The 24,494-nt window shown below is 37.8% G+C and overlaps 1 protein-coding gene across 1 annotated transcript in view; it reads left to right on the top strand.

The window, feature by feature from the left end:
- Nucleotides 1–21,823, top strand: part of OBI1 (ORC ubiquitin ligase 1) — a 42,426-nt gene extending 20,603 nt beyond the window's left edge. The window contains exons 5-6 of the mRNA XM_028106130.2: nt 517–605; nt 18,587–21,823. Of these exons, the coding sequence (XP_027961931.1) occupies nt 517–605; nt 18,587–20,102 (1,605 nt within the window). The 3' untranslated portion in view covers nt 20,103–21,823. The remainder of the gene's footprint in view (nt 1–516; nt 606–18,586) is intronic.
- Nucleotides 21,824–24,494: the final 2,671 nt, after the last annotated feature.

Raw genomic sequence — 24,494 nt, 5'->3', positions numbered from 1 at the left:
TGAGCCAAGGCATTTGGGAAAGCCTTTTGAAGAAAGAAAGCAAGTGGTTTAATTATATTAGATTTGTTATCACTAAAAAGCTATTTTTAAGTAGCAACCCAAAATCAGCTTACAGCTCATAATTCATGAGAATTAACTCTTAGCATTAGTTTTGCAAATAATTGCATATAGTCTAATGTTACCATGCTTAGAATATTCAGTTATGTGAAAAAGGAAAAAAAAAATATTTGCCATTAGTATAGTCCCTTAATGACGCTAAGCTAACTAACATAGCTGTTTATTTCCCTGGATAGGAGAATTGCAAAGTGCTTGGGGATTATGGATTAAAAATGCTTGGCTGTGTTCACAGTTTCACAAGTCATTCCCAGTGGTGATTTTAAGTTTCTGAGGACCATGTTCTGTTCTAGTATTCAATTTTCTGATATCACTCTAAAAAATACAGATGGCTCATGACATAATTTTTGTAAGGCACTTGTTTTAGTTCGTGATTAATTATTTTCAACTCTTTTTTTAAAGGCAAATAAAAAATTGAAATTGGAAAATGGTGGCCTGGTGAGGGAGAATTTACGACTGAAGGCTGAAGTTGATAACCGATCACCCCAGAAGTATGTATTTTGCTCATAAAGCAATGTTTCAGGTGATGTCAATGTTTTAGAATAAGCTGCTATTATTGTATGTGTTTTTCATTTGACTCTTTTCATTGAAAGATGTGGATTTAAATAGAATGTCTTGCCTCTGAAAGTCAAGTGTATACTTATGTTATCGGTGAAATCTTTGTGTCATTTAAGGCTAATTTTGAAGAAAGGATTTCCTTCTTATTCTTTTTCCTTATCTGATTAGCAAGAGGAGTGTTTTATGTGACCTAAGACAGAAAAAGTTTCACTTGGTTTTGTATGTAACTGTTTAATAGTACTAACAGAGAGTAGGACGATTAACGTAATGCCCTTTAGATATTCTCTGAAATAATCTTGATAGTAGTTAACATATGTATAGTGCTTTCTCTTTGCCAGGTACAGCAACCTGTGATGTACTATTAGTGTTCTCCATTTACAGATGAAGAGACAGAGGCATAGAGAGATTAAGTTAATTTATCCAATCTGTACAGCTAGTAAGTAATGGAAATAGGATTTGAACCCACGTAGTCCAGTCCCAGAGTCCATGCTGTATTACATTACACAGAGAACCATTACACTATTACATTAACCATTATACTAAAAAGCATATCTGAAATAGAGTTTAAGGCATTATTTATTGAATTTTAGACTGATTTTAATTATACAATAAGTGAGTCTATTCTTCCTTTATGATGGGATAGTTTTCATTCCACTCCAAGTAAGAGAGTACAAGTATTGCCCTGTTTAACAGTTTATTTAAAATTATAAGAAACAATTGAGAGTTGAGAGTTAAAGATGGAGAAAAGATGGGAGATAGCACTTGAAGTTTTTCTTCTTCAGGGGAAAAAAAGGGTAAGCAGAGAATATAGCCCTACATCCCTTTGTGAGGGGTGACATATCAGAGCTCCACACTTTCGTTCTGTAATGACTAGACTTCATTTCTTCCTACTGGAAAAAGGCAAGGCAGACATAAACAACTGGAAATTTGTCCTACCAGAAGTAGCTCTCTGCTTACCATATGAAAAAGAGAAAACACTGCCTTTAGTAAAACCAAGTGTGGTATCAGGAAATGGTAGAATTAAACCATAATTACTCAAAGTAGAGATAACTAACCAATAGAGAAAGAAGCATAGCTTTTACTTTTAAATAGTTCCTTCCCCTGTGCTTTCCAACCTCATTTTTCTTTCACTTCAGATAATGTTCTACTTTGACAAATTAGTGGAATAAGCTTAGGAAATGTTGCTGTTATGTGGTGGTTTGAATCTCTGCTCCTCTCATTTATTGGCACCTCGCCTTGCCAGTCATAGTAATACTTGTCCATTAGCTGCATTTCCCACAGTGTGCTGAATGGAACTAAAGCTATTTTGTCTGTAGCTTTTATTTCTTGAAAAGTTGCCCACCAGATTTCAGATTTAATGCCAGCTACCAGGATGTGTTTTTAAATATCCACGGTTCCAACCTGGTAAGTAACGGAAGAATCTCACCTGAAGAAACCTGGCCTCTGACTATCCTAACAAACAGCCACACTTCTGAATCCCATATAACTTTAGGACTTGCTATCTTTAACTTCCATTCCTTCCCTTCAGGGGAAAGGAACAATTTCACTTGAAAAAAACGATTTGAACTGATCCCTATTCCAGATCAATTTGCAATGCATTGAGGTATTAAATGCATTGCAGTTGATTTATAGCCTTGTTTACTCTGCATCACCAAACCCTAGTGGGATTCAGAGAGAAGCTGACCACAGCTGAAAATACCCAGATCTGGTCACCTGAAGAGAGCTCCCATTTGTATTGAAAAAATATGAAATTTCAAGAGTGTAAAAGTAAATGCAAGCAAATAAAACCATCTGTTTCATTTTGTTCCCTTGATTAGGAAGTTCCTTAACCAATTATTTTTCTTTGGTCTACTTGGTTAGGTGTCAAGGTAGCCTTTTTAGGCACATAGCTTTAGTTTCCAATGTATCCTTCAAATTGCGCAGACATATTCTACAAATCATGCAGAGGAGAGAGCTTTAAGATTTAGATACTAGAGAGGAAAAAATTTAGAAAAGTGTAATTGTCAACTTGGGCTATCACAGCAAAATACTTTAGATGGAGTGGCTTAAACATTGAATATTTATTTTCTCACAGTTCTGGAGGTTAGACATACCAGATCAAGGTTCAGCAGTTTTAGTTTCTGGCAAGGGTTCTCTTCTTGACTTGCAGACAGCCACCTTCTCACTGTGTCTTCACATGTCTGAAAGGGAGTTTTGGTCTCTCTTCCTCCTTTTTTTTTGGAGAGGGAGAAAGGGGGGTGGGGGAAGGGCAGAGGGAGAGAAAAATCCTAAGCAGGCCGCATGCCCACACCCAGCACAGGGCTCGATCTCAAGGACCCTGAGATCATGACCTGAGCCAAAATCAAGAGTTGGATGCTTATCCGACTGAGCCACCCAGGTGTCCCCTCTATTCCTCTTCTTATAAGGACACCGGTTCTGTCAGACTAAGGGCCTCAACCGTATGATCTCATTTAACCTTAATTACCTCCTAAAGACTCTCTTTATATAGTCAGACTGAGGGTTAGGGCTTCAGCACGTGAATTTGGCTGTGGGTGGAGAATACAGTTCAATCCATAGCAGAAGGTATTTCTTTTCAAGATACTCAAATCATGCTGTTACCCCCAACTAGACTAACATGATGTGGACAAGGGTGACTTAAACATTTACATTGGTCTCAAGTAGAGAGTTCTGTATAAAAGTAATATATTTTATAATACTTAGAAACAGTGCTATAAGCTTTTAAAATGAAAATCTGGGTTATTATTTATCTTCTCTGTTACTGTTTTTCTGTTCTGTCTGTTTCCATCCATTATATCCAATCTTAAAGTGTGCCTGGATAATTTTCCTTCCTCAACTTTAACCTAAAAGCCTTTTTGAGCAGTATGTCAGATATTCTACTAAGCATATTTTTCTAGGCTTCAATAATATCTATTCTGTTCCTTGTCAAAAATCCATTGTCCTAATATCTAAACTGGTGGTCCAGAAAATGGGGTCTTTTTCTTTTGATTTTATATAGCCACTTCCTGAATTTTTCTTCTCTTCTAAAATCGTTTATTTCACTAGGGAAAACCACCATTTGTTTGCCTTTTCAGTTTTCTTTAACATGGAGTCCTAAGAGAATCACATCTAATGTTCATAACTCCACAGAGATGGTGATGTGTCCTTTTGTTTATAAGGCTGATAATTTGAAGAAAACTTATTCTCCCAGCCAGCCTGGGAGTACTGAATGTTTATTTACTTAACACTGTACAAGGTGCATTGAACTATATAAAATAAATACTCTTCTTGATCCCTAAAGTAGGTTAGGTCCCCTTGCTATAATTTCTCTTACTACTTTGTACTTTCCCTTCATAGCACATATCATAATTGCTAGTAGTTAATATTTTGTACAGCTATTTCACGGCTTTCTTCTGTCTAAGCCAGGACTATAGTTGCATTCACTATTGTAGCCACTGCATTTTATAGAGTTCTGGTTCATATTCTGCTCCTAATAATGTATTTGTAGTAAATGGATGATAAAGTTAGCTCTTTTTTTTTAAAGATTTTATTTATTTATTTATTTGACAGAGAGAGCACAAACAGAGGGAGCAGCAGAGGGAGAGGGAAAAGCAGGGTCCCCGGCTGAGCAGAGAGCCCGACGCAGGACTTGATCCCAGGACCCTGGGGTCATGACCTGAGCCGAAGGCAGACGCTCAACCCACTGAGCCATCTAGGCGCCCCACTAAACATAGTTCTTAAGACTAGGAGGAAACAGACAAATCCCAAATGTGGTACACTTAATAGGAAAAATGGCTAGGTGGTGTTATATGCAGCTGATGAGTCACAAACTCTACCTCTGAAACTAATAATACACTGTATTAGTTGATTTTAAATTAATTGACTTTAAATTTAAAAAAATCATTGACAAAATGGGAAGGGGGGTGTGCTTTACAATAAAAGAGAATTAAGAGTCATAATAATCAGATGCAATATATGGATCTTGTTTGGATGTTGATTCATAACAGCATGTCAGAAGACATTTTGAGGCAATTGGGTAAATTTGAATATGAGCTAGATGTTAGGTGATACCAAGAGATTACTGTTAATTTTGTTTAGGTAACTGTGGTTACCTAAGAAAATGTCCATATTTTCTTTTAGAAATGAATACTAAAATATAGACTATAGAGTATTTTAATAGAAGAAAGGGGATGTATAATAAAAAAATAAAACCCATGAAACATGGCCCCTGCCTCTAGGAAGCTCATAATCTAACGAAGTCAAGAGACACAAATACATGAAACAATTAAATACTGAACAGATTTAGTCAAACAGTAGAGACCGCAGTAGGAGTTTAGAGAATGACCAGTGCGTTGCAATGATGAGAGTCTTTATCAAAGAGGCAGGACTTGAGCCTGGCTTTGAAAGATGGAGATTTCCATGAGGAGGAAGGCATTCTGAGCTAGAGGGAAACAGCTTGAGCTGTTAGAAATACTAAGTAGTCCCTTTAGTTCTAGCCCCTTGTCTCTAGTAGTAGCTACAGTTATGCTTGAGAAACATGGTGGCTTCCTTCTCAGACTGATCAGAGCAGAACTCCTCTATGTAATTTGCATAGCTCTCCATCGTGACTATCCTCACCCCACTTAAATAGCTGGTTAGCCTGACTCCACTGTATCCATCACTCTGTGCTTTAAACAGAAAGGCCTGTTCTCAGTCTCCTGTTCAGTGGGGAATGCCAAGAGTGTCACACCTCCACATGGTAAAAAACAACAAAAATGAGAAGAAGCTAAGGGGTGTTAATATTCCTAAATACCCTTGGCTTCAATTACTGTTCCTAAACTGTGCCCAGAAATGTAGATACACTTGTCCTTGATAGAGTTAGGAGTTCCTTAGTATTTTTTTTTTTTTTTTAGCTTGAGGAGATACGAAGAATTGACTTTTAAAGCATTTAAAGGTTTCATGCCCTCTCTCTGAGATCTTTCTGATCGGTTGTGCCATTTTTTTTTTTTTTTTTTTTTTTTTTTGCTCTAGGTGCACTAGGCAGGCTTTCTGCGGTTTGTGCTGGCTATTACGAGGCTTTAGTGGAGCAACAGTTCTGGCCCTCGGCTACTAAGTTACCTTAACAGCATAGGGTGTTAAACTCCATGTATAAAACTCTATATATCAAACTTGGTTATAGTTGGATTAATGGCTTTCCTTTCTATAAATATGTATTCAGGAATGTTATGTATTCTTGTCATTGTGTCTTTAGTGAGATCTATGGATTTGATAATGTCTCCCTGCATGCAGCTCTTTTACTGCACAGCAACCCCAAGGCTTGTCATTATGGACCAATCTTCCTCCATGCCCCTGCTCCTTCTGGGGGAAGATAAAGCCTCCAGATACTCTCTGGATAGTGAACAGTATTTTCTGTTATTAGTATAAGAAAAAAAGTACTCCGAAGAAGAAAGGACAGATTTCATAGATTATGACCTGGGCTTTCTTCCCTTTTTGCTGTATTTGTGTTCCTTGATGAGCCATCGCATTTACTCCCATAGCTGTAATAATCATCTACCTGTATGTCAGAGATAAAATAAAGTCTAATAAATCTTTGTTTGGTTTTACCTTTTTTCTTCAGTTGTAGATTCATATTTCTGTCTGTTTTATACCTTCACCCAAGATCCTATACCTTAAATTCAACCATACAGCATAGTGTTTAAATAAATGCTTAGCACTGGAGACAGACTACCTGGATTCAAATGTCCCTGCTTCCACTCTGCCCCTCCTTCCCCTACCGAATTCATTTTCACCGTACTTGAAATGGTCTTTTTATAAAATATAAATCAAATTATATAAAAATCTCCTACTTAAAACTGTCCTGTTTTTCCCTAAAATAAAATCCAGATTCTTCACAAACTAGTCTGTGTTTGCCTGTTCCACTTCATGTTATTATCCCAACTCATCCTGCTCCAGCCATACTGGCCTTCTGTTTCTAAAACATGCTGGACTTTTTCTCTCTGCTTAGAATGTTCTGCTTCTAGATCTTAATATGGCTGACTCCTTCTGTCATCAGATTCAGAGAGGCCTTTCCTGATCATTCATTCTAAAGCAGCCCTCTGCTTCAGTACCTTCTAAGTCCTTACTCTGTCTTACTGTGATACCATAGTAATAAATTAAATCATGGCATGATGAAGCAGTATAGTGTGATTACGAGCACAGGCTCCGGAGCCAGACTCCCTAGGACTGAACTCTGGTTTTGTCTACTTACTAGCTCTGTGATTTGTGGGAAGACAGTTAACCTTTTTGTATCTCTGTTCTTGTCTTCTGTGAAATGAGGCCAAAAGTAGTACCTATCTAATAGGTTGTAGTAAGGGTTAAATAAATTAAAACTTGAAATGTGCTTATAACAGAGCCCACAGCTAGTTTATAGTATTATTGTCTTCCTAGCCCTAATCAGTCTGAAATTATCTTGTTTACTTAATAGCTTGATCTGTTTGTTGTCTGTCCCCTCCATTCTAAACTCTAAGCTCTGCAAGGGTAAGAATCTTACTGCCTGTTTCCTTTACTTGCAAAACCCCAGCACCTAAAAGGCATCTGATAAATATTTGTTGAATAATTAAATGAATAGATAAATAACACTCAATAAATTACTTAATCCCTTGGAGCCATCATTTTCTTTATATAAAATGTAGATGATGTGTTACTGCAAGGATTAACGGAAATAATTTCATGTCCTTGGAACAACGTGTAGCACAAAGAACTGGTAGAGGTGTGTATCTAAATAATTGTATCCATTATCCATTCTACTCAAAAGATTGTTTATCCTCTTGCTTTGTTCCTTATCCTCCTTAATGGCTTTACTACTCATCTGGTTGCCTCAGATAAAAACCTCAGTCTTCTGTTTCTCCACCCCTTCCCCTCATCCCACACCTAATTGTTCAGTATATTCTATCTGTCCTACCTCTTAAATGTCTTTGTAATCCATCTTCTCATTCCCACTAGTTTAGATCCACATGATTTCTTGCTTAGTCTATTTTAAACAACCTTCTGACTGCTTCCTCTTCTTTTCCACTCTTAACCCTAAAGCATCTGCCTTATTGTTGCCAAGATTCTAGAATATAAATTTGATCATCTCACTTCCTTGTTTAATAACCTTTGGTGATTCCCCATTGTCCTCAAATTAAAGCCCAAATTTCTTCATAAGTTTGTGAGGCTCTTTACAATATGACTTTAGCTTTGGCCTTTTTGTGTCCTCTCCAACCTTTCCATTCTTACACTCTGCTTTGGCCATGCTGCTCCCTGGGCCCAGATTCACCATGTTACGACATGGCCTTTGCACCTTAGCTCATGCCTTTTCGTTTGTTTTCCCTGGTCCTTCCCATTAGCCTCTCCCTTTTTATTCTGCTTTGTTAATTCCTCCGCAGTTGTTACTCTTATTTGTGAAGCCCTCCATGATTTCCTAAGATGGAAGAAACACTTTCCTCTTGTTCTTCCCATTGTTCTTATATTATTATCATATATTGTTATTATTATATTATTATCACATGGTATACTGACAAGTTCCATGGCTGTCATGCTCAGTTAATCTACCAGCTAGCTTCTTGGAGCTAAGACATATTTATAAAAATGCATGCCATATGTATATCTGTATAAAATACATGTAAGTGTGTGTATGACTCTGTGTGTGTGAGTGTGTGTGTGTGTGTGTGTTCCTTCTCTGGAGACTGGCAGAAGGAAGGAGTCCTTATACTCTAATACTCCATGCTGTAACGTGGAAGGAACTAATCAGGGAGTTAAGATTCTGAGCTTTCTTGAAGCTTAAAGTACAAAGAGTTTACAGGGACAAGAAACTCCCAAGATTCTTGGCATTTTCTCCAAATGAGAGCAGAGGGATTCTGAGGTTTTCCTGAGTCATACTAGCGATTGGGAGCAAGAAAGGGGAAAGGAGGAGGTGATGTTGCTGGGCTTCTGGACGAGATTTCTTGTCTGAGTTGCCTTTCTTGAACTGGATTTATCCTGCCTTTTGATCTGTCTCCATGCTGACTCTGAGCTGTGGCTCCTGGGTTCACAGTTCTCCTCTTCCTAAACTGTGTCTCAAGACATGCCAGTACCATCCAGACTACTCCTGTCTTTCGACTTCCTCAGCAGCACCTCTGGTCTAGCGGGCCTTGGCTATTGTCCCTTCTTGACCTATTCTGGCCTTTTTTCTTCTAATGATTCTGCGCTGACAAACGCCATGATTCCTGGTATTTGACCCCAACCTGATCTGATGACTGATTCTTCTATGCCCTTTGGTTTTCCCGGAAGGGGAACTTTTAGACTGTCAGGGGAGCCTGATGATACCCTGGGGCCAGACTGTGACAGCCAGGTGTGCTCAGGCCCCTCAGCCGCCTGAGGGGCCCTTCTCTGGGTATTCAGCTAATTGGGGATGGACAGTTTCTGCAGTTTTCTGTCAACTTGTCTTTATTGTATTGATAAGATATTTTAAGAGCCTGCAATGCATGCTAATGACTAAGCAATAAGGTTGTTGGGATGATTAGGACCTGCTTGAGAAATAGAATGTGTTCTACACTTTTTGTTTTCCTTTCTCATATCCTCTCAGCATACTTTAAGTCCTCAGTAACTGTCATCAGAGTAATAATTACAGGGTGGCTGGATCACAGTTTTTGTTTTATTTTGTTTTAGATTGTTTCTCATGTTAGTAAACATTCCCTTTGGAATTGGAAGAATAAAAAAACAGATTGTTCCTCATGGTGAGAGAGAGGTTGATTTAACTGTAGTGAAAAATAGATAGATACCAGTCAGGAGATTTTTAAGTATGCTTTTTTTCATATAACAGTAGTTGTCCTGTTATACTGTTGAGATTTTGTTGTTAAGGTTATTATATTTGGGAAAACATGTAAGTCCTTTTTTTAGAACTGTAAAAAGATATGAAATAGCATGTCATAGGTTATTTCCTTCCACGAAAGATTAAGATCCCCACTGATGTCCTGTAAACTTCAAGGCTGATTTTTTCTTTTGGGGCAGAAAATTAGGGCATTTCTATGTGGAATTGAAATGAAATATATTTATCAAATAAAATGGAATTTATTCCATAGTAAAAAGAGTACTCCATCTTCAGAGGCAGTCTAATAGCCCTTTTTAGAGACCACAAAAGAGAATCTGTTCTTCAGTTTACATATGCAGCCCAACACTAGGTTGTTTGTGTTAAGAATTTCTAGGTATCTCAGCAAGAATTTTCAACATCACAGTTTTCAACTACAAAGGCATGGTTTAGTTTAATAAACACGCACACACACACACAAAACTTCCTTTAAAATTGTATTAATAATGTGAGCTGTTATTTTAAAACCCTGCTCTCTGTTTGAAAGTTTACAAAGCAGACTGTACCTTAATCTTTAAACGGTACTTCTGGGAGGTAGAAAGAGGAAGAATGGCTGTGTGGGCCTTAATTCTTTATCTAGTTCCACTGTCCATGTGACCTTTGTCTTTAAGGAGGATATTGTGACTTTTTTTTTATTCTTGCAAATGTTGAAGCACTTTCTATTTTATGGTAAAACTTAGATGCAGCATAATATAGCTTGTGTTTTTTATTCCTCAGTATAAGACCCCAGGACAAGTACCGATGTGATGCTTAGGCCCTAAAATTTTGCATTTAATTTTGCTCATTTCACGTAAGTAGCACTGTTTCCTTGTAGTTGAAGATGCCTGCTGATTATGCATGAGGTAGACAAAATGATCATGTATACTTTCTGTCGTTAGCTCACTTAAAGATGGGGCTTTCAAATTTGTGGTTTGGGTTCTGATTTAGTCTCCCTATCTCTGGTTAAAATAGCTACCCTCTTTGGGTTTGCATTTGTCAGGGTGACCTGTCTGTGCTATAGTTTTCTGCAAGGCCACTTCAGTAAATGATCTTTGGAAATTGCAAAATATTCTTGAACTTGTGTCTAAAACATAGTAGGTTTTTGATAAATATTTCTCAATTTTGTGCATACATATCTGTATGTCTTTCCACATCTTGATCCCTTATTTCTACTCCAGGTTTTATTAGCAAATGTATGTATTTAGTAAATATTACAACAATCCTAGTTACTTAACTGTGTGTACAGACTGACAGTGCTCAGCAATCCTAGCTTGTATTTTATATTACTTTACAGTATAAATAGGTACTTATATTACTGAAGAAGGGATCTCATGTTTAGGCACTTCATATAATGTCAGGCATGGTGTTTGGACTCAGACACACTTGAATCCAAATCCCATTCCTGCAAATCCTTGAACAAGAGACAGTCTTTTTAAGCTTCTCATTTCTCATCTTTACAATAAAAATAACAGATCTTCCTTCATTGGGTTGACAGGACAATTAAATAAAAAGGATAATATATAACAAGCATATAGCAATGTGCTTGATTCAGGTAAACATTTAATAAATTGTGGTTTCTGCAGTTATTTTTGTCACTATCATTTTCAGTAGTGGTCAGGCTACTGTTAAAGACTTACTTGTTACACTTACTCTTGGTAAATTCCATCACAAAAGTTCACTTTATTTATGTATGTATGTATTCATTCATTCATTCATTTATTTGATGTTGGGCTGTTTCTTTCTTTCTTTGATGATGGTCCAGAAAACAGAAGTGTTGTCTTGAGTCTTCAGGGGGGAAGAATTTCTTCCTGTTCTCTTAGTATGGCTCATATTATTTAACATATTTTTGTGGAACCAACTTGTGTGGCTAGGATTGGTCATAGACAGTACTTTTGTGATTAATAAATTCTCTAAGAATGTAGCATTTTCTTCACTGGGTGTTTAATTTTAAAACGAGAAAACTCTTGAAATATTGACAAGTCATACAGCTCTGCAGCAGATAAAAATATATCAGCTACTTCCCAAAGCTTCCGTAGTAGTTTAAAGACAGAATGCCCCTGACCATCCTCCTGACACGTACACAAGGGTGAAATAGATATGGGTGAACACACAAACTACTCTTTGGAAACAGGTGAGAGTGAAAGCCCCCCCACGCCACCCCACCAAGTACAGTTTTGAGCTTCCTACAGTCCTGGACCTCTGTGCCCTCTTTCCCTGAAATATGCCCCTCTGCCCACCCTGCACACATAAGCACAAGGCAGAACACAGTACTTGGGCCTCTCCCTTTTCTTCTGACTCCTATCAAAATTTCATGTTTCTGAAGAGTTCATATTACAAGCTGCTTATTACTTCCATTGCGTATAATCAAAATGAGGAGTTTGCAAATTTAAGGAATCTCTAACTGGTGAATTTGGCTTTAGGAGAAAATATTTAGGAAAGGGAAAGGAATAATGGAATGTTCTTTCATTCAAAACCCTACCTTTACTCTATGTTTAAAATAAGATATTTTCTAATATCTCTGAAAGTCAGGGAATTGAGAAGATACATAACTGCAGTTGTGTAAACAGGCAACTCTACAATAAAATTCCCTCTATGAATGGGTTATTCTTTTAAAAAAACATTCAAGACTCACTGAAGTTTACTTGGTTTTCTTACATATCAACTATTCCTTCAGTATAGGTAATCCTCACTCTGCACAGTTGTGGAGGACCATAAAAAAGGCCATTCAAGTAAAAATGAAAAGCATTCTTAATAATCAATGGGAAAAATCAAGTTGCTTTATAAACTTTAATAATTTTTGTCAAAACATTAAATCTCTTACTGTCAGTTATAAATGTATATGGAAATGAAAAAAGAAAAACTAATATTTAGTACACTAATATTTATGTAGTAGAATTTAAAACATTAGAAACATTGTGAAGTATTTTATTTCTTTGTAAAAAACCTGTGGAGAATAATCTGAATAGTGCTTGTCTTCCTATCCTAGCACTTATTAAATGAAGCTACTAGCATCTTTTCTAATGTCTTGACGAATTGTCATACTCCTAAGTTTGCATCAGCTTCCAACATTTCATCCTTAATGCTTTCAGTGTCGTGAAATATCTCCAGATTGCTTTAATGTGAAGTTTTTTGCCAACCTGTCACTTCCTCTAGACATCTTTATTCTTTTCACCACAACTACTTCTCTCATTTATGTCAATAAGTTTGCAGCTCCCAGATTCCTCAGGCATCGCTAGGGTCTCTCAAATGGTGACGGTTTCAACATTTCCATGGTCAGTTCTTCAATAACTACATTTATATTTGATTCCAGTTGTACTTCATTGATCACTATTCATTTCTTTGCTGCACCTTCATTTTTGTTGGCCAGTCTGTCTTTTGGTTATCCATTTTTGTAAAACGTATGTGACAGTACTACATGTGTTGCTGTCTGTGTGTGAACTGAATAACAGATGCAGAGTGACCATCCACTTTCAGACTTAGAAAGAAGTGACCCGATTGGTCACTGATGCACATCTGTTATTTATGTACTGTTTTGTGAACTGAAAAGCAAGTATTGAAATTTTTATTTTATGCAGTTAGTTACAGTTAATATAATGCAGTAAATTTGAGCCACTTTGTTAAGTAAGTGGTATTATTTACCTAAACTGTGGCAACTGAAATTTATGAGTATTGGAAGCATGTGCAGCAAGGATATCAATGCTGGAAAACTGTCACATAGGCCAGATCATAAAAGCTAGTCTGGATCCAAAGACTGCTTTCACTTTGTTTCATAAATACAACCTCATCTAGCAAGTAAGGAAAAGATATGAAATCAAAGATACATGGGGGGCAGGTGGGTTTATTTCCCTGATGTCCCCCTATGTCCTGATGTTTTGGGAGTTTAGTGGTCTCAGCAACTCACTGGGCTTGCTGACTTTATCCCTTTTGTTGGGGATGCCATTGAGAACTAGAGAGGCAAGTTCATTGCTCAAGTTCTCACAACTAGTTAATGGCAGCATAACACTAGAAGTTAGGTCTTTTGGTACTTGGTTCTGGCATTTATTCTTTTACCACATTTGCTTTCTTTTAATCCCCTTCAAGCACGTCCTATTACTCCTATGTAATGGGCTATGAGAAAATGTGGACTGAGGAGCTTTTCATTGTTAGTGATAATCTATTCTAGATGTAATACCTCAAAGGTCAAACTGATAGGACTTTCATTTCTCTTACTGCTAGTAGGTACAGGAACAGTCTTGTACCTCTGTAGCTTTTTGGACAAGGGGAGCCCTAATCCAGAATGTATATACTCATTAACATTGCAAGCTGAAAAAGACTAAGCTTCTCCCGGATTCTAGCACACTTCCGATATATCAGTTGCAGCTCCCAAACTGCTTTACGATGTTTTCTCTGACATAATGAAGCCTTTGGCCATCACTGCTACTTTGAAAATCAAAGCCTTTTGGTCTCTAATGGAATGTTTATAAAAATACTCCATTTTGAAATTTGCTCAGGAAAAGGAAGTATGGTAAATGATGTTAGAATTCCCTCCGGCTTGCCTTGGCATTGATTCATTTAATGTTATGTACTCTGGAAATATCTGGAATTAGTGTGAATAAGAGTATTAAAACCCAAAGTTAAATAAGCTCTTATCTTCATTGTCTTCTTTTATGGAAGTATAGCATCAGATATGCAGCCCTAATTGTTATTTCTATATAACTTGATAATTTCCCTTTGCCAAATCTAATACAGTAATCGAGGGTAAGCTTAAAATTCCTAATGGCTATGTCAAAAGTCTCATATGTTTCCATTCTTTTGGTAAGGTTAAAGTGGCAGGTTTGTTTGTTTTTTTTAAGATTTTATTTATTTGATAGAGAAGAGAGCACGAGCGGGGGGGGCGGGGAGGGAGGGGAAGGGAGAGGGAGAAGCAGGCTCCCCACTGAGCAGGGAGCCAGGACTCAGGGATTGATTCAGGACCCTGGAATCATGACCTGTGCTGAAGGCAGATGCTTAACTGAATGAGCCACCCAGGTGCCCTAAGCGGCAGTTTTTTTTAGAAGGAGCAGTATAAGATGGCAAGCCTGTAGTAAGAAGAAGAAAAAAAAAAAAGCCACAGAACTATACTCTGAATATGCTGTTCTCTGTTGTTTTCCTTGGTGTCAGTGGAAAAAAAAAACAAAACAGTGAAATGTATGAAACATCCAGTTTAGTAATATAGTGATTCAGAATACTCAGATGTAAAAGGGACCCAAGGACCTTTGGCTTATCCTATGCTGTTGGTTCTGTCTTGATTAAGGCACTGATGCATCTTAAAGTAAGAAAATAACATTTATTCAAGAAGTATTTAATGAGGACTGCTGTATACCAGGAATTGTTCTAGGGAGCTAGCAGTGAATGTAAGATGGTCAGACTCCCTGCTTTCCTGGAGCTTATACTCGAATGGGGGAGAGAGAGACAAAAAATTACATGGATTGATTGATTAATGGATCAGTCCCATGGCTTTCACTATGCATTTCTGTTCATTTGCCCACCAGCACAGGCCTCTTACTAGCATGGTAAAAAGGTCTGATCACTCAGAGTATTACAGACTTGTAAAGTATTGAAAGGGGACTTTGGGGAATTGAGGACAGTGACCTTTTAGAAAACAGCCAGCTCCATCAGTGACTTCTGCTTGCTGTCCCTGTCATATGTGCTCCTTTGCTGGCCTTTGTTGTTAGTTCTTATGGCACTTCAGCTTTCTCTCTGAAGTAACACACAATACACTGTTGGGGCTGTCATTTTGACTTCAACTCAAAACCATTTGCTAACTTCTTTTAAAAACATAATTAAAAAAAATAAACATAGGGGCAAATGTAGCATTTTAAAGTGATGTTTGAAATTCCAGGTTAAAACCTTCTAATAAAATGCAGCTAATATTTTGGGAAACATTTCTTATTTGTCACTAGTCTTTCTTTATGTAAGCCTCTGAGTTCCCAAGGACATCCTTTGGTAATAGCTGACTTTCCTATCTAGTAGCATTATTTGACTTTAAATTGTTTGATTTGGGGGCACCTGGGTGGCTCAGTCAGTTGAGCGTCCACCTCTTAATTTCAGCTCAGGTCATGATCTCAGGGTTGTGGGATTGAGCCTCATATTGGTCTCCCCGCTCAGCAGGGAGTCTGCTTATCTCTCTCTCTGCCCTTCCCCCTGCTTGTGCTGTCTCTCTCTCTGTCTCTCTCTAAAATAAATCTTTAAAAAATTGTTTGAGGGGTGCCTGGGTGGCTCAGTCGTTAAGCGTCTGCCTTCGGCTCAGGTCATGATCCCAGGGTCCTGGGATCCAGCCCTGCATCGGGCTCCCTGCTCCACAGGAAGCCTGCTTCTTCCTCTCCCACTCCCCCTGCTTGTGTTCCCTCTCTCGCTGTGTCTCTCTCTGTCAAATAAATAAATAAAATCTTAAAAAAAAAAATTGATTTTTTTTTTCTTCTGAGTTTACCTTTATTGTAAAAATTGCACTTAAAAAGATAAATTTTATCTTGGTAAGCAAATTTAAGGCTGTCACTTTTGCTGTTTGCATTAAGTAAACATGCTGCACGTTTTTTCCATTTAAAAATATGTGGGTAGAGGGGCCTGTGTGGCTCAGTCGTTAAGCATCTGCCTTCGGCTTAGGTCATGATCCCAGGGTCCCGGAATCGAGCCCCACATCGGGCTCCCTGCTCCACGGGAAGCCTGCTTCTCCCTCTCCCACTCCCCTTGCTTGTGTTCCTGCTCTCGCTGTCTCTCTCTCTGTCAAATAAATAAAATCTTTAAAAATAATAAAAAATAAAACTAAGAATAAAAATATGTGGGTTGTTTGATTATAGAGTAGTTACAATCAAGAACTTACAATGATGTCCTTAAGATATTTGTCCGGTCTTTAAAATTCTCTTGCAGAAACCACAGCTCTGTCAAATACTACATTTATAAACTAAAACATTTTTCTCTAACAAAGAAGGAAAAACTACCATCATTCATTTAACCAGATACTCATAGTAGTAAAATTGGTTTTAAAACAGGCAGGCTTGTTATTGTAGTTGGTTTTGTTTTGTTATACCTGTGGTTTTTGCTTTGTTTTTTAGAGGTTGAAGGAGTGTGCTCTTTCTGGGAGTTCAGTTAGTTAATTGCCATGGGTAGATCAATATTCAGCACCCTTTCTTTTAAGGCTCTTATAATCCTGAGATTTTATGAATCTATATTTACCTTTGCTCTGCTCCCCCCGCCCCCATACCGAACAGAGCAGGAATTGTGTTGGAGTGAGCTAGAGAGTGAATTGGGCTGTAGTGTAGGAGGAGGTGTTGGGCATTGAGTGAGAGAGCACATACACATATAGTGTTTGTCTCTAAAAGGTAATTACTGTGGGTTTCTTGTCTTTTTTTTTAATACCTAGTACATTCTCTTAATTGTAATAACTTTTTTAAAAAAAAGATTTATTTCAGAGAGAGAGAGAGAGAGCACGATTGGGGGTGGGAGGAACAGAGGGAGAGGGGAAGTAGACTCCCTGCTGAGCGGGAGCCTAGGCAGGCCAATCCCACCACCCTGAGATCTGGACCTGAGCCTAAACCAAGAAACCACCCAGGCGCCCCTTAATTGTAATTACTTTTACAATTAGGGGGAGGGGCGCCTGGGTGGCTCAGTCCTTAAGCATCTGCCTTGGGCTCTGGTCATCATCCCAGGGTCCTGGGATCGAGCCCCGTGTCGGGCTCCGTGCTCTGCGGGAAGCCTGCTTCTCCCTCTCCCACTCCCCGTGCTTGTGTTCCCTCTCTCGCTGCCTCTCTCTCTAATAAATAAATGGAAGATTATAGAAGGAGGCTTCTTAAAAGAACTTTCGTGGAGAGAAGTATTTTTCATGGGGTTAGAATGCAAGGTTTATGTTTATTGGCTCATAAGAAGCAGTTTCTTAAAAGATAGGATTTTCTTTGATGTTCTGATGGAATTTAAGGTAGACATTTTATACCCATTGGGGTGGGACAGTCTTATTGATCTTTGTATCCCCAGCTCCAGATATACCATCAGCCCATACTAGGTGCTCAAAACCGTTTTCTGAGCTGAACCTAGTACCCATTTTTTTTTAAAGATTTATTTTTATTTATTTATTTGAGAGAGAGAGAGCGTGTGAGTGAGCATGCAGGCGGAGGGCCAGAGGGAGAGGATCTCAAGCAGACAAGACGCTGAGGGCAAAGCACCACTCAGGGCTTAATCTCATGACCCTGAGATCATGACCCAAGCAGAAATCAAGAGTCAGTCACCCAACCAACTGAGCCACCCAGACACCCCCCAGTACCCATTCTTAAGGGAATAATGAAAACAAGATAATCCTGAGTAAAAGAAGTGAATTTTTGATATGTTCTTTTTCAGTTACTCTCTAAAATGTTCCTTTTCAGAAAATGTAAAAATGTTTTTATGTGTAATATATTGGAACCACAAGCACTGACTTTGTATTTCAAAGTTGGAAGAAATGAGATTGATGTCCCACACAGTTGTAAAATGCCAAAAATAAGTAGAGCTGGAATGAATTAAAGCCCAGTGTTCAGAAAGGCCAAGTAAAAGCTTCAGATCGAGTGGCTATAATTGAAAGGGTCCAAATAAGTATTTAAAACCACCCCTGCTGGGACTGCTAAGATTTCTGAATTTCAAATTGGCATTTTATGTTTGACAAGGTGACATTGTATAAGAAATGTATTGTAAAACACTGCTGTACGATAGGAAAATGATTGAATGTAAATATTTCAAGATGTGGACCACTGTTCAAATGTTATCATAAATCTTTGCCATTGTTTTAGGGGATAACCCTGCATGCATATATGAGCTGAATTGAGAGAGCTGGCTCTTGGAAGGGAAGTCAGCAGTGAGTTTCTGCCTTTCTGCCACAGCTAATCTGATTTGACCACAAAAGTATCCTATTAGATCTTTGCCATTGTTATCATATGCATATTATTACATAAAATGGAAAAACTCTTTTCTGAAGATACTACATCTTGCATTGCTTTTGACCTGTTCATCGAGTGGTCTGAAATGACAGTGGTATGTGAAATTGAAATGGGTTGAGACAGTTTGCACTCTTAAACTTTGAAAAAGAAAGAAAAAAGCTTGTAACTGTAAAGTTAACTATCTTTCCACTCCTTGCAGGTTTGGAAGGTTTACAGTAGCTGCTCTTCAGTCCAAAGTAGAACAGCATGAACGTGAAACCAATCGCCTCAAGAAAGCCCTGGAACGAAGTGATAAGTATATAGAGGAACTAGAATCTCAAATTGCACAGCTAAAAAATTCAAGTGAAGAGAAGGAAGCTATGAATTCCATTTGCCAGAGAGCACTTTCTACAGATGGCAAGGGGAGCATAGTCAACGAGGAGGATATGGCATCAAAGAATCAAGGTGATGGTGCCAGAAAGCAGCTTGGCTCATCCACCTCAAGTTCTCACCTGGCAAAACCTTGTAGCAGTTCTGCCAGGCAGGAAAGCACCAGCAAAACAGAACCGAATTGTTCTAAGAACAAAGACCTGTATCAAAAACAGGTGGAAATAATGTTAGATGTGACAGATACAAGTATGGATACTTATTTGGAAAGAGATTGGGGTAATAAGCCAAGTGATAGTATACCCTACAAAGATGAAGAACTTTATGATCTTCCAGCTCCTTGTACTCCTTTATCCCTTAGTTGCCTTCAGCTCAGTACTCCAGAAAATAGAGAGAGCTCTGTAGTCAAAGCAGTAGGTTCCAAAAAGCACCCAAACCATCTCAGAAAATTGGTGTTTGATGATTTTTGTGATTCTCCGAATGTTTGTAATAAAGATTCATCAGAAGATGATAGAAGTGAAAATGAAAAGAAATCAGAGTGTTTTACTTCCTCAGAGACAGGGTTTTGGGACTGTTGTTCCACAAGCTATGCCCAAAACTTGGATTTTGAAAGCTCAGAGGGGAACACAATAGCAAATTCTGTTGGAGAAATTTCTTTAAAATTAAGTGAGAAATCAGGCTCATGCTTATCTAAGAGGTTGAATTCTATTCGCTCTTTTGAAATGAATCGGACAAGAACATCCAGTGAAGCATCCATGGACGCAGCTTACCTTGACAAAATCTCTGAGTTGGATTCAATGATGTCGGAATCAGACAACAGCAAGAGCCCTTGCAATAATGGTTTTAAGTCAGTGGATTTGGATGGGTTATCAAAGTCGTCTCAAGGCAGTGAATTTCTTGAGGAACCAGATAAGCTGGAAGAAAGAACTAAGCCAAACCTTTCCAAAGGTTCTCTAACTACTGATCAGTTAGAAAATGGAAATGATTGGAAACCTGCTTCTTTTTTTCTCCTCTCTCCATCTGACCAAGAAATGAATGAAGATTTTTCTCTCCATACCAGTTCTAACCCAGGAACTAATGAAATCAAACCCCCAAGCTGTTTGTTTCAGACTGAGTTTTCCCAGGGTGTTTTGTTAAGCAGTTCACACCGGCTGTTTGAAGATCAGAGGTTTGGGTCATCTTTATTTAAGATGACCTCAGAGATGCATGGTCTTCATAACCACCTTCAGTCTCCTTGGTCTACTTCCTTTGTGCCTGAGAAGAGGAATAAAAATATGAATCAATCAACAAAAAGAAAAATCCAGAGCAGTCTTTCCAATGCCAGCCCATCAAAAGCAACTAAAAGTTGACTCATTAGAAAGGTGTCATTTATGTTTTTGTCCTGAGAGGAATATAAGTTTTTAAAGTTCCTTTTTTCCCTCATAAAAGTTCTATACAATTTTGAATTGATAATCTGTAGTCAAGTGTCAAGTCAGAATGGTGGATTAGCCTGTAACCAAAATACTTTTGTTCATTTTAAAGAATTTGTCCTTTTTCAGTTTCATTTGGGCATCTTTTTAAACAGAAAAGATAGGGAGAGGGTTTCTTTTAATGAATATTATATGTATCTGGTTTGGGTGTATTTTGTTTTCTTTGGTCTTGATTTAGCTGTTAAGATACAGTGGCCTATTAATGAGCCTCGGTTGTCTTCAGAACTTGGATTTCTTAAATAAAACTTTTTGGGTTGTTTACACACTGCTCATAAGACACTTGAGTTTCTTTAAAACTTTCCTAGGGTGGGAATAATTTTGCCTGCCCTTTTTTATTTATATTTAGTGATGGCTCAACTTTTAGGCAGGGCCATGGTGGAGAAATAGCACTCTATATTAGTCCAGTATTCATTTACTTTTTTTTTTTTAGGTTTTGTATATGTATGTTTGCATTTTTAACATTGCGTTTTGTACAGTTTTTGTGAGAACCTTTTGCTAGAATGAAAGAACACATTTTCTATATGAAAATATTTGTTTTATGTCAGGTAGCTTTCATTTCCTCATCTTTTTGTGTGTGTTGAAAATCAGAAATTGAGCCTACCTTGGAAAGAAGGCATAGAATGGTTGGTTGGGTTTGGAGGAGCCTAAACATGGTAGCGTCATTGTTCCAGATACACAGGTGCAGAAGCACTCTTTGCCAAATGCTTGATCCACTTTCATCCCAGGGAGCTTTTTTTGGAGTGAAGTTCTTGTTTGCATGTTACTATTCTTTGTGGAAACTGTATGCATGGTAGCATTCTTGCTTGCACTGTTTTCCTTACTTAAGAAAAAGAAGTTTTAGTTGGCTAATAGAATATCTTTTATGTAGGACAGAATTTTTTTTCATGAAGAGTGTTGAAATGAGAATAGGTGAGCTAAGCACAATTTTTAATTTAGGCTCTGAAAAAGTATATTCTAAACATGTTTGGTATGCCTATATAGGCCTTTAAAAATGGTTTGTATGCTAATGACTTGTTTATCTAATGTGCACTGAACATTTTACATTAATACTGTACTGTTTTACATTAATACTGCATGCTTTTCTATGTGAATTGAATAAAGGATGTCATAAGCACTGTAATCCTTGATGTTGTCTTAGATATTGAATTAGCCTGTAACGACCAGTAAAACTTACATTTTTAATTGATCTTATAGAAGTTGACAAACTGTGGACCATGGACCAAATCTGGCCTACACTTGTTTCTTGTGAAAAACCTGTGAACTAAAAATGGTTTTTACACTTTTTAAGTTTTTAAAAATCAAAAAAATCTTTCATAATACAGGAAAATGATATAAAATTGAAATTTCAGTGTTTCTAAATAAAGTCTTATTAGAATGCAGCTACACTCATTTGTTTACATATTATCTATGACTGCTTCTACATTGCAGTGGCAGAGTTGAATAGTTGCCACTGAGACCATATGGCCCACAAAGCCTAAATAATATTTACCATTTGGCATTTTACAGAAAAATTTGCTGACCCCTGTTAATAATAGACTCTAAGGATTCAATGAAACTATAAAAGTGTAACAAATCACTTTTATGATATGGAGAATAATGCCTTCCACTTTTAGAAATAATAAGGGCCAAAAATAAAAGCTAACATGAAGCATAATTTTAACATACATATTCCAATAAGTATATGTGTGTTATTTTTTTCTTTTGATGTGTTAAAGTCAGTGGATACTTTTAGAGATAAGTAGTTTAGATATCTTTGACAATGTGGTAATATATTTGAAATTCTATTAAATGTAGAAATCTATAATTTTTCTGAGTAATCACAGAGTAAATTTGTGGGTAAGCCTCACTCTAATTCTGTCTGTAACTCTTCTTTACTATGAATGTGTCAGTTTTTAATCCATTAATCCAAATATATACTGATAGTGTGCCATGGCAATGCAGAATGTGTAACCTGATTTAGTGATGCCTAATCAGGGTTAGAGTGTCTCTTCTGGACCAAAGTATTTCCCAGCTGCTTCAGACACGTTGCTCCACCCTTCCCAAAACAATATTTCATATATTAAATTAATCAAACCTGTGACATTTCTCAGTTGAAGGGAATAACCAGGATTTTATTTTAATCACATATTCTCATTTGTACCCTTTACATAATCTGTGATACAGCATGATAAATGTAGTGGTTTCATGTATTTTTTTTTAAAGATTTTATTTATTTATTTGACAGAGAGACACAGTGAGAGAGGGAACACAAGCAGGGGGAGTGGGGAGGGAGAAGCAGGCTTCCTGTGGAACAGGGAGCCCGATGCGGACTCGATCCCAGGATGCTGGGATCATGACCTGAGCAGAAGGCAGATGCTTAACGACTGAGCCACCCAGGTTTCATGTATTTTCAAGTATATTGTATGCACACTCTAAAAACAAAACAAAGACAAACTTCTTTAAACCAAGCACTTTACTAATTTCTATTTCCTTTAATCCTCTTCAAACTCTGTAAGCCAAGAACTGTTATCCTCAGTTTAAAATAAGTGATTTGAGGATTAGTGGTCATACAGCTGGAATGGGATAGAACCATGTCTTAGAGCTGGGCCCCTGACTCTAGAGCTTGTACTCTTCTCCCCTAAGCATGAGAGTTCCCATCTGTAGGCCAAAGGATGAATGGATTTGAAATTTCCGAGGGTTATTTTAAAAGTACTACTTTAGAAATATTAGCATGTTTCTTTTCAAGTAGCATTTAATTCCTGCCAATGTTCCAGGGTCTAACTCCACTACTAAGTGGAAGCTCAGTGATGAAAATTGTTTGTGTGCCACTTTTAAATTTAGAAAGAATTGCATTAACTCCGACATTTAGATGAATTTAACCCTTATTGGGAGGGTTAGCACTAAAGACTATGTTAGAACAAGATGCACTTGTGATAAGGGAAGCAGACACTAATCATCATGCCTATAAAAACAGCATCTTTTGATTGCTTATCTTTCTAAAATGTAATGGCAAAGGGAATGTGACATGCGAGATTTTTTTTTGACATGACCTTTAGTGTTCATCTTTTAATTTTCCCAAAATATTAATCCCATCCACAAATGACATGTTTTTTCCTGTTTTAATGTATCAGCTGAGACAAAAGCTGAAAATGGTAGACTAAGATTTATAGCTCCTTAATTTCAAATCTGCTTTGTATTCCCATAATTTCTTTTGTATCTACATTGGCTTAAGGGTACCACTGAACAAGGGAAGAACTTTGGTCTTAAACCCTAAGATGTTTCAGCAACTTGTTTCTGTATATTTGAATGGTTTTCAGTTATTCAAAGTGTAATACATAGATTTTGTACCTGTGAATGATAACTTGTACAACATCAAACTGAGATTAACAGTTTTTTATGGAGTATGGCCTATTAGATTAAATGTGTTTCCCAAAGCCTCATAAGAAGGTCTTTCATTCCTATTTGTGGGAGTCCTACAACACAGTCTTTGCCTGTGATGATGTAACTCAATCCTTTTAATAATACTTGGCAGAGAGAAAACCTTTTAAGCAATGATCTCAGAGTGCATAGTGAACATTTATTGCCTAATTCTCGGAACCCCACTCTGAGCGAGGAAACATCTATTAAGATGCAGATTTCTTTTAAGAACCCATCTGGAGCTCAGGCTAGGGCGATCTTCAGTTTTATATGACAGAAGCAGCCTAGAATACTTTGAATTGGAGCTCCACTTCTTGAAATGGTAGATTCTAAGGTCTGCTGTGTCTTAAGAGGGAACAACAGACCCCCTCTAATAAATGTTAGTTGGATTAGCCAAGTGTGGAGAAGTGTGTGCCTTGTGTGACACTTAAAATTTCGGAGTTACTAAGGGCAAGGATTTAGGCATTTACTGAGACTTTCTGTGAGGGCAGAGGAGCTAGTTCTGGTCCATTTTGATTCTTAAAGCACGGTGAGTAGAAAAAGTCGGTGTTGGCGATAGCATGGAGCAGAGAGGAAATCAAGCATCTTCACGAAGTGCTGTTTGCATTGGGTCTTTAAGGATGAGTAAGAGCTCGGTGTGGAAAAGGACGTCTCTTCTGCTTGTTCGTTGTCCTTGTAGGGGCGCCTACTTCACGGACGTCTCAGAAGAGGTGCTGAAGGACTCACTGCCTAATGCCAGGGCTTCTGATTGAGAAAGGTTTCTAGATTGCTCCAGCCTAAGCTTGCAAGTTTGGCTTTGCTCCGCCTCCTCTTTCTAAGCGTCCCCTGAGACTCCAAGCTAGCCCTAGCCGCCGGAGTCGGCGGCCTGATGGCGAG

The sequence above is a fragment of the Eumetopias jubatus genome, unplaced genomic scaffold, assembly GCF_037043125.1.
Source record: "Eumetopias jubatus isolate StellerSeaLion01/CBP00866 unplaced genomic scaffold, mEumJub1_p1.0 scaffold_3, whole genome shotgun sequence".
NCBI classification, from domain to species: Eukaryota; Metazoa; Chordata; class Mammalia; order Carnivora; family Otariidae; genus Eumetopias; species Eumetopias jubatus.
Note: the sequence above shows the minus strand (reverse complement) of the source record. Positions and strands in the feature narration are given on the sequence as shown.